Source organism: Lottia gigantea, assembly GCF_000327385.1.
Source record: "Lottia gigantea unplaced genomic scaffold LOTGIsca_117, whole genome shotgun sequence".
In the NCBI taxonomy this organism is placed as follows: domain Eukaryota; kingdom Metazoa; phylum Mollusca; class Gastropoda; family Lottiidae; genus Lottia; species Lottia gigantea.
The window spans coordinates 336,667-348,747 of NW_008707167.1; the positions used below are offsets into that span (position 1 = coordinate 336,667).

General features: G+C 33.2%; 1 protein-coding gene across 1 annotated transcript in view; it reads right to left on the bottom strand.

Moving 5' to 3' along the window:
- The window catches only part of LOTGIDRAFT_237776 (hypothetical protein), a 10,286-nt gene extending 2,449 nt beyond the window's left edge, over positions 1–7,837 (bottom strand). Inside the window, exons 1-7 of the mRNA XM_009047799.1 lie at positions 7,798–7,837; positions 6,638–6,827; positions 6,117–6,249; positions 2,432–2,536; positions 1,773–1,949; positions 1,234–1,397; positions 496–739 (exon numbers count right to left, since the gene is read on the bottom strand). Coding sequence (XP_009046047.1) covers positions 496–739; positions 1,234–1,397; positions 1,773–1,949; positions 2,432–2,536; positions 6,117–6,249; positions 6,638–6,827; positions 7,798–7,817 — 1,033 coding nt within the window. The 5' untranslated portion in view covers positions 7,818–7,837. The remainder of the gene's footprint in view (positions 1–495; positions 740–1,233; positions 1,398–1,772; positions 1,950–2,431; positions 2,537–6,116; positions 6,250–6,637; positions 6,828–7,797) is intronic.
- Between the last annotated feature and the right edge of the window lie 4,244 nt (positions 7,838–12,081).

A 12,081-nucleotide genomic window follows, 5' to 3' on the forward strand; every position in this document is an offset into this window, starting at 1 on the left:
TGTATCGCTGCCTTTGTAAATATCCAATGAATTATCATAGAAAATTCGAAACGATATAATCTCGCTCAACAAAATGGTTAATTTTTAGGAAGTTATTTTTTGTACTATATAATATAAATAATTAGGTGAGGTCTCCGGCGCCACAAAACATTTCTCATGTTCATTTTATTTCTCAAATTCTATAATGCTCCTCTAATTTGTAGATTAATGTGATGATGTCAGAAACATTGTGTCCTAAAGAATAGATTGATATATTTTTTCTTTGATACAATCAGTTATGTATCTGTAATTGCTGCTTCAAATTGGAGTAAAAAGCGAAGTATGAAGGACGTTAATGATCGCACAACAGCTGGAAATCGAAAAAGAGTTGGCTAATGCTACTGTCCTGGCTTCCCTACTTGCTCATTGCAAGGCGTTGCTCGTCTTAGATGCAGAAGAGTAGGACGTAAAACTCCATTCATTTCATTTTAACAAGTATTAAGTGAAACAACTCACCAAGATAATGCATATGATTGAAAGCAGAAACTACATATACTTTATCTGTTATAAAATGTTTAGTGCAGGAACCAGGACATTCTGATGTATCTTCAACACGAGTAGTAAATGGTGGAATATGCAGATATTGGGCTCCAATTGTCAACACTCCGGCATCGTTTTCTCGTTTTTTAGCAGTATAATATAAAATCATACCAGAAGAATCAACATAATCATTCCGCAAAGTAGGATTGTTCCAATGAAACTGAAAAACAGAGTTAAGTTACATGCTTAGCTTTTTTAAACCAATGTTTATGGTCTACAACTACAACTTTACCTTGACAGATATTTAAAGGTATAAAAACTTCGAAACAGTCAATTCCACCATTGCTTATTAAGAGTTTAGAAGGCCTATCTTTGCACAACTTGCTCACAAACCCCCTAGAAGGCACATTCTAGGATAAATTTTGGTGAAATTAGTAATGGATAATAAAAATAGTAAAATATTTAATATGAGATATTGACTCGAGTTTATTTCGTACACACTGGAGAAGGCAGAATTCTTGTCAGATTGTTAATATCACGAACTGAATGGTAGACAGGACACTGCCAGTGTCACTTTGATGTATTGGACCTAAATCTGACCAGTTATTTATTATTAGGACGAACAGAACTGAAAGTTACGAAAATCGTAAAAATTTGGTTTTATTTAAACGGTATTGAAAATAAAATAATGTTTAAGAGAATCCATGTACACACCTGCAGGGCGACTCGTTTTATACCCTGATTTCCAATTCTAAATCCAACTTTATCGTGAAAACATTGCCCAGCACTCCCTAACACCCAGATACTCATAATTTGTTGACATTCATCACTGGCCACCATTCCACATTGATGTGGCGTATCTTTGATATCATGGTCATCTATAGAATATATTATAACATTTGAAATAGAGCTGTATGCAATCATGAATCCCAAATTTTCCTTCGTCACTTTGTAGTTGATCAACTTTTACCAATGGGGACCAGTTTGCAAGAAGTTCAATAGTATCTATCTGCATACATAATAGTCCCAAACATCTGCGTCTATTCCAGCCTCTGATGAATATTTTGACACTTGTCAGCTGGTGCAGAGTCAGAAAAAAAGACCCTGTTAAATGGGGATTGGAATGACAAGATTTTGGGGAAGACAAAATCAAATTATGGATTTAATGCTATTCATGTTGTTCCTTACCTATTCATGGTAAATAGCTCCTGTCGTTTCAATAGTTCCGTCTTATACCTGCCCGTGTAACTTACCTGAAGCACAGCCAAACAAAACAGCATGATGCATTACATTGGAATTATTAACCAATGCTTCAGTTGCTATCAAATGAAAGTCATCACTTGTATCCAAATCAAATTCCATACAAATATAACTGGTCTCATTTGAAGGTACAGGTGTGATAGGGAATCGAATTTCCTTTTGTTTTACTTCTGAAAATGTCAGAAACACATGAAGGACTTTAACCTGAATTAACTTCAAAACTTGATAGAATTAGTACTCATGTCTAGTATATTGAATTAAAAAAACAAAACTGTTCATGGCTCAAATGATTTAAACAACTTTTACTCACGAAAGCACTAGTTTCCAACCTGGAGTGTTTTCAACCCGGGGGTGTGAAACTATGGCGTCAGGGGTGTGGTCAACTGTTGAAGTACAAATGGGAGAACTATATGGTTTCAAGACCCCTGGAGAATATTTTTCAGTCGATGGGTGTGTTACAGCCACAACCACAATCTAGTCCGACTGGAAACCAGGGGAGTATTGTGAACTTTAGGTTTTGAATGTCTTTTTTTTTATTAGGGTGGGGGGATTAAATGTTTGCTCCGGGATATCCAGACTGAATTGGGTGGGGAAACACTGCATTAAACGCGACATTAAAAAGGTTCGCTTAAAACAATATACAATTACTTACCAACGTCATTTATTCCCGGACAAGTAAATTTTTCAAATTCACAAGTAGAAGCCACCCAATTCAGTTGATCTTTACATTTAAAATCAGTCCATGGTTCACAGACACCTAGAAATAGTGGAAATTATATAAACTATCAGTCCATGGTTCACAGACACCTAGAAATAGTCATAATTATATAAACTATCAGCCTATGGTTAACAGACACCTAGAAATAGTGATAATTATATACACTATCAGTCCATGGTTTACAGACACCCAGAAATAGTGATAATAAAATACACTATCAGTCTATGGTTTACAGACACCTAGAAATAGTGATAATTATATACACTATCAGTCCATGGTTTACAGACACCCAGAAATAGTGATAAGTATATAAACTATCAGTCTATGGTTAACAGACACCCAGAAATAGTGATAATTATATACACTATCAGTCTATGGTTCACAGACATCTAGAAATAGTGATAATTATATACACTATCAGTCTATAGTTCACAGACACCTAGAAATAGTGATAATTATATACACTATCAGTCCATGGTTTACAGACACCTAGAAATAGTGATAATTATATACACTATCAGTCCATGGTTCACAGACACCTAGAAATAGTGATAATTATATACACTATCAGTCTATGGTATACAGACACCCAGAAATAGTGATAATTATATACACTATCAGTCCATGGTTTACAGACACCTAGAAATAGTGATAATTATATACACTATCAGTAACAGACATCTAGAAATAGTGATAATTATATACACTATCAGTCTATGGTTAACAGACATCTAGAAATAGTGATATTTATTTACACTATCAGTCCATGGTTAACAGACACCTAGAAATAGAGGAAATTATATGCACTATCAGTCTATGGTTCACAGACACCTAGAAATAGTGATAATTATATACACTATCAGTCCATGGTTCACAGACACCTAGAAATAGTGATAATTATACACACTATCAGTCCATGGTTCACAGACAGCTAGAAATAGTGATAATTATATACACTATCAGTCCATGGTTAACAGACACCTAGAAATAGTGATAATTATATACACTATCAGTCCATGGTTAACAGACACCTAGAAATAGTAATGATTATATACACTATCAGTCCATGGTTTACAGACACCTAGAAATAGTGATAATTATATACACTATCAGTCCATGGTTAACAGACACCTAGAAATAGTGATAATTATATACACTATCAGTCCATGGTTCACAGACACCTATAAATAGTGATAATTATATACACTATCAGTCTATGGTATACAGACACCTAGAAATAGTGATATTTATATACACTTTCAGTCCATGGTTAACAGACATCTAGAAATAGTGATAATTATATACACTATCAGTCTATGGTTAACAGACTTCTAGAAATAGTGATAATTATATACACTATCAGTCCATGGTTAACAGACACCTAGAAATAGTGATAATTATATACACTATCAGTCCATGGTATACAGACACCTAGAAATAGTGATAATTATATACACTATCAGTCCATGGTTTACAGACACCTAGAAATAGTGATAATTATATACACTATCAGTCCATGGTTTACAGACACCTAGAAATAGTGATAATTATATACACTATCAGTCCATGGTTAACAGACACCCAGAAATAGTGATAATTATATACACTATCAGTCTATGGTTCACAGACACCTAGAAATAGTGATAATTATATACACTATCAGTCCATGGTTCACAGACACCTAGAAATAGAGATAATTATATACACTATCAGTCCATGGTTAACAGACACCTAGAAATAGTGGATAATTATATACACTATTAGTCCATGGTTAACAGACACCTAGAAATAGTAATAATTATATACACTATCAGTCCATGGTTCACAGACACCTAGAAATAGAGATAATTATATACACTATCAGTCCATGGTTCACAGACACCTAGAAATAGTGATAATTATATACACTATCAGTCCATGGTTTACAGACACCTAGAAATAGTGATAATTATATACACTATCAGTCCATGGTTCACAGACACCTAGAAATAGTGATAATTATATACACTATCAGTCCATGGTTTACAGACACCTAGAAATAGTGATAATTATATACACTATCAGTCTATGGTTCACAGACACCTAGAAATAGTGATAATTATATACACTATCAGTCCATGGTTTACAGACACCTAGAAATAGTGATAATTATATACACTATCAGTCCATGGTTCACAGACACCTAGAAATAGTGATAATTATATACACTATCAGTCCATGGTTTACAGACACCTAGAAATAGTGATAATTATATACACTATCAGCCTATGGTTCACAGACACCTAGAAATAGTGATAATTATATACACTATCAGTCCATGGTTAACAGACACCTAGAAATAGTGATAAATATATACACTATCAGTCCATGGTTAACAGACATCTAGAAATAGTGATAATTATATACACTATCAGTCTATGGTTAACAGACATCTAGAAATAGTGATAATTATATACACTATCAGTCCATGGTTAACAGACACCTAGAAATAGTGATAATTATATACACTATCAGTCCATGGTTCACAGACACCTAGAAATAGTGATAATTATATACACTATCAGTCCATGGTTCACAGACACCTAGAAATAGTGATAATTATATACACTATCAGTCCATGGTTCACAGACACCTAGAAATAGTGATAATTATATACACTATCAGTCCATGGTTAACAGACACCTAGAAATAGTGATAATTATATACACTATCTCACAGACACCTAGAAATAGTGATAATTATATACACTATCAGTCTATGGTTCACAGACACCTAGAAATAGTGATAATTATATACACTATCAGTCCATGGTTCACAGACACCTAGAAATAGTGATAATTATATACACTATCAGTCTATAGTTTACAGACACCTAGAAATAGTGATAATTATATACACTATCAGTCTATGGTTTACAGACACCTAGAAATAGTGATAATTATATAAACTATCAGTCCATGGTTTACAGACACCTATAAATAGTGATAATTATATACACTATCAGTCATGGCACCTGGTAAGTCCGGTGCGTTCGTTTTGCCCCATTGCCCAACTTGCTGCATCGTGCCCAACTGCACAAAAACGACTTGTAAAACGAAACTAAAGGTTTCTGATAAAATCCGGAATGACCATTTGTTTCGCACGATGCGGCAATTTGGGCAATGCGGCAAAACGAACCCACCATGGTACGTCCAACTAAGGAATATCAACACTTATAGTCTTATTGACCAAGTTTGAGATTTATTTTATGTGGTATGGTTTTAAAAGCTTGATTCTAATTACATCATGAAGCGATGTCATTTAAACTTGACCAATCACTGACATTATTTACTCAACCAAATATTGATAACCAGGAAACAATTTCAATTCATTTGTGGTTGACTTAACACACGATTCAACAACACAACACGGTACACAGATTTCCATGTGGATAAAAAGTGGTAGTGTCATCTTGCCAGTGACATCTTGCCAGGACAGCGGCATTAGCCTGCTCTTTTCATTTTCCACCAGTCGATTTTTAACTTGCATACGGGGCCTCGGTTTATTGTCCCACCCGAACGAAAAGACATATTTGATATACAAAATACGAAGTATCAAAATTATGAACAATTTTACTGACCAGGATGTGATAAGTTAACAGTACGAGAGGGGATTTGATCTTTACTCCAAACACAATCTGGATCTCCCAATTCTTGTCCATTTGTTATTCCATCACCATCAGAATCTTTATTACACAATTCGGCAGTCCATTTCTACAATTAATATTTAAAGGTAAACGAGTCGTAAATAGTATGCTACTGAGATGCTACGACAGATTAACAGATAATAAAAATCAATACAAGCGACATTACCCTAATCAAAATCTTGTCCAAAGTTGTATATAGTAGTGAACTCTAAAGAGAAGTACCATCAGGTGTTTCTAAAAGAGTAAGCATCAGAGAAAAACAGAATCACATAAATCGTTTCAATATCATAAAATTCGGTACAAACAAGACAATTTCGTTAATCAAAATTTCATCCAAAGAATGGCAAAATCAAGAGTAAACGTTGTATAGTAGTGGACTCGGTCATGTTTACTAACACAGCTCTGAAGGTACGGACTGTATACTATTATTGAAGGAAATTACTAGAGTTGCTTACATGTTCAGCTGCGGCAAAATCCATACCAAAAGGATTTCTAGATTTTCCTCCTTCTACCAATCGATGTCCAACACCTTTCCAAATATAATTACTTTTACATGGATGTGGGACACTTTCTCCATTGGGGATAGCTTCTCTGTAATAACCGTAAGAATCAACTGAGTCTAATACTGTTATCAACAGCACAAACCTGAAATAACATCACATTCAAACTTTCAACAGAACCGCCTGGTAATATAGACATAATGATCTAGAGGAATTTATTTTGTTGCAAGTCAATCAATATATTCAGGGCCTTTTATTATGTTCTTGAATGGCATTTAGCAATTGTGAGAGATAAATGCTTCTTAATAATAAGCATTAATGTATATATAGTTTGCCCATCACTTCTTCTCATTATGTGCCTGAGGACGACGGGGGAAACACGTCGAAACGTTGCATAAAACACCATCACTTCATCTCATTATGTGCCTGAGGACGGCGGGGGAAATACGTCGAAACGTTGCTTAAAACATTAACCAGTGATTGTTGTTCCATAAAGCTGTGTCTATATATTGTATTATGTTGTTGTATTTCAACGGAATATAATTAATTGTCACGAGTATAAATTTATTGACTTTGTGTCATGTCATAAATAAACAACATATCTCTGTTTGATAAGAAAAAATCAAGTATTCTTCAAAAATTTCTTGTTTTATGAATTTATCGAATTTTTTTTCAATAATTTCTTGAAGTTTCGTGCTATTTTTTCTTTTATTCACTAAGTTTATGAATTTGAAGTTCATTGTGAGTCTCGGAGGTAGTTTAGAAATTTCGAAACTCTCTTCATGCAGTCCTATAGCTAGTATGAATAGTAAAAAAGTTTCTTCACAGTATAAAAGGCTACTAAATTGATATGTTATATAGAAATGATAACTGTTATTCATATATTGATATTATTGTAATATTTTGTATGATACGGTTGGTATGTCATCATAATAATTAAATCCCAACACACACACATGGGGGGATAGTTTTGTCTCGGCTTCTAGCCTACTGGTCATTATTTATTTCATACCCCCCCTCCCAACACACGTAGCCTACTGGCCATTATTTCAAAGATTTCAATTCTATTGTGTTAATCTAATTTAATAATAAATTTACCACTTTTATGAACTTACCAGAGTCGAAAGGTATACATTATACGAGATCCGTCAAATTTCAACTGTATAATATTATAAAGACCTACTCACAATATATATATATATGTATATTGTATCCGTGTCATGTGATTAATTTGGGATTATCCATGCAGTCAATTTATCACGTGAAATAATCAGGTGACTAATATCATCAAAAATATCTTTGGAAAGAAATTAAAAAAAAAATGAATTGAATGGAATTTTACGTCCTACAATTCTGCACCATGTGACAAAACCGGCACATTAATATAACATACTTTCAATACAAGTGGTTGAATAGGGCCATTATAGTCGGTTTTTTTTTATATGAGAGGGGCGATATATAGGACATTAAACACTCAAACATAAACATTTAACTAAATAATGTCACTTATGGGTATACATGGCCACCACCTAGAATATCTGATATACATTGAGTTAAATGTAACTGAGGGTTTTCAAACAATTCTTCTCTTCTTTATTTGAATTTCTGTTCAGTGAAAGTAACTTTCTCACATGATCTATGACGTCTGTCAAGGATTGTATTCAATAAGCTAACCATGTCCTGAATATTAACCTTCTTATGCAATAATTTTAACCATTGGAAGAACGTGGAGAGGGCAGTTTCAAATTCTTATTAATGGTCTAAAAAATATTTGAAGTGATCATTTACATTTATGTCGAATTACGCAGAATGTCGGAATACTCAGGTGTATCACAGAGTACACTGTATTTGATTTAATTCATCTGGCAATCTGACTTATACATTGGGTCAAGTGACAAGTTAAATGGAAGGGTTATTGATAGTATAGTCACACCCTAAGAGTCAATTATAGTCATAAGACATTTACTATTTTAACGTTCAACGTTTCTTAATCGTTAAGTTATTTGTTTCAGGAAGTTTTCCCTGGTCTCTGGACTAGATGTGTGAAAGGAACTACAAGTTGAAGAGAATACAATTAATATAAAGAAGTATTCAGTTTTCAAATTTGCCTTCATAGTTGAAATATTTTAACATTGATTGTTTAATTGATTTGAACTCTACTAAATAAAATTAGGGGTCAATAGAAATGAATTTAAAGCAGGGCTGGCAAGTTTTGTCCAGAGTGGTCTTAATCGGTCAATAAAACTGTAATGTCCAAAACACCTTGAGTGGACAAAAGTGGACAAAAGTGGTCTAAACTAACTAAAGTAACACTTTGTGTAAATTTTACTCAGTGTTTTTCTTATATCCAATGTATTTAATCATACACAATAATTTCCAAGTTATAATTGTTATATTATCATATAATGAAATTACATTATGCAGTATGTACATACAGATAGTATTATGAAAATTATATCAATTCGCAGACTGGAATATTAGAATAAATCCTTATTAAAGTTACATACAGATACTGATGACTTGTCATATTTTTTATCTCGTTTGGGTGCTATATATGCACCTTAATACATTTCATTTCATTTTTATTTTCGTGAAATTTTTTTAAAGCCTAGTTCAGCTTGAATTCATTCAAATCTGAAAATTAAAATTAAAATTTGCACAGATGATTTATTCAAATCAATTTTTAATTATTACAGTATATTTTGAATCTTTTATCTCGAATTGAAATTTTAAACAGAAAGGCACCAAAAAACCAAAAACACTCATAAGTATAGAAGAAAACAAAAATAATGATTTATTACCATCCAATTTTATTATTTAGGTTGTTATATTGAAGGGGGTGTAAGATATATCTTATTGAAAGAAAAGTTAGAATATTTACCAACTACTGTCTACAGAAACAATAAAAACACATTTAGTAGATTTTACTCATAAATACACTAAGTCATATAAAATCATGGGTAACAGGCGACAAGCAAACTTATCACTGAACAATTGGTGATTACTATTGCTGGATACATTTTTCATAATTAGATACATGCAGTGTTACTAGATACATGCAGTATTACTAGATACATACAGTATCACTAGATACATACAATATCACTAGATACATGCAGTATCACTAGATACATGCAGTATTACTAGATACGTGCAGTATCACTAGATATATGCAGTATCAATAGATACATACAGTATCACTAGATACATGCAGTATCACTAGATACATGCAGTATCACTAGATACATGCAGTATCACTAGATACATGCAGTATTACTAGATACGTGCAGTTACACTAGATATATGCAGTATCAATAGATACATACAGTATCACTAGATACATGCAGTATCACTAGATACATGCAGTATCACTAGATACATGCAGTGTTACTAGATACATGCAGTATCACTAGATACATACAGTATCACTAGATACATGCAGTGTCACTAGATACATGCAGTATTACTAGATACGTGCAGTATCACTAGATACGTGCAGTATCACTAGATATATGCAGTATCAATAGATACATACAGTATCACTAGATACATGCAGTATCACTAGACGAAAAATATCAGAAAGTAAGAAACGGTTGTAGTAATAAAAGGTAGGTAACAGATAAACTTGTTATCACTAAAATCAGATCTATATTCAAGGTAGGTAACAGATAAACTTGTTATCTCTAAAATCAGATCTATATTCAAGGTAGGTAAGAGATAAACTTGTTATCTCTAAAATCAGATCTATATTCAAGGTAGATAACAGATAAACTTGTTATCCCTAAAATCAGATCTATATTCAAGGTAGGTAACAGATAAACTTGTTATCTCTAAAATCAGATCTATATTCAAGGTAGATAACAGATAAACTTGTTATCTCTAAAATCAGATCTATATTCAAGAGTAGTACTAGAGCTTTAATATTGGTCGCATAGGGGGAATCCCCATTCCATTTCATTTCATGGGGAAAATGCGACCAATATGAAAGCTCCCAAAAAGACCTAAATTCCCTACATTTCATAAATTCTTACAGCAAAACACCCTACATTTCATAAAACATCCTACATTTCATACACTAAAAACACCTTCAATCAATTTCCTACATTCCATCAAAAAAAGCATATTAAAAATACCCTTATATAAAATAACATAACATTTTTAATAGCCTCGTTTTAAGTAATGTTATTTTTAGTCTAGAAACTTCTAGAAGGGAGATAACTCTTTTTGGATAAAAAACAGACTAAATTAATTCATTTAAAAATAGGATGAGTTTAATTCTAAAACACGAACAACACAGATTCGAAGATTATTCGGGCGACGGTATCTTTTCTTCATTAGTTTCTCTAGGTAAAACAATAATTCCAAAAGTAGCTAGCTTTGTTTCAAAAAACAAATCACTGCTTTCAACCGGAGCGAAAGCCGTCGGCTCAATCGCTGAAGCGGGAAAGAGTATAAGCGATACAGTGAAACAATCTAACGAGTTGAAAGAATTAGAGCTAATAAGAGAACTTCGAAACAGGAGATTAGAAGAAAGGAAAGGAAAAGGTTTTAAATTTCGGGGAAGGGAGGGTTTGATTCTCCCAAATGTACAGGCCTAGGGTGGAGCAGACACTTTATTTAGAAATTAGGATTAAGGGTCTTGATATTGGAGGAAATAACTCGCCCGATGGGCGAGAAGTATAGTATCTGTTATGTACTGATTGTTTTTAGTTTACTATGAACAATATTATCATTTAAGTTCTTATTTTTTGAATATGCAACTATCATTTTCTGCTTATAGACATGGGGGAATTTCTCTTGAAGGCTCTTATAGTGGGCATGAACTATCTTGCTTGCTCGATTGCTGGTTGTATTAAACGGGACAACAAAGGGTGCTATGCCTACATTATGATGAATATTTAGTCCTATAGGTCTTGCTGTATTCAATGTCTCAATCCAATGGGCCTCCCTAGATTGACGGAATTTGGTAGTTTCATCTTCGGGCAAGTCAATTTCTATACGCTCAATTGGGATTAGGGTGAGATCGTCTATTGAATGGTCGTCGAGGTTGAAATGATTAGAAACAGGCTTGTCTTTCTTTAATTTGATGTCTGACCTATGAGCATTAAAGCGAGTTCGTAAATTATTCTTAGTTTCTCCTACATATTGTTTGGGGCATTTCTTGCATGAAATTAAATATATTACATTCGAATGTTCACATGTTAGATGTTCCTGGATCGGGTACCTTTTATTCGTAGAGTTGCTTACAAAATAATGAGTTTCTGATATAAAGGGACATGTTTTGCATCTACTGGACAAACATGGAGCACTTCTTAAACCTGGAGGTACTTCGGCATAAAGTCTGTTTTTAGCTGCTATCTGTGCTAAGGTGGAATTTTTTATGTTTCGTAAAAATCGTT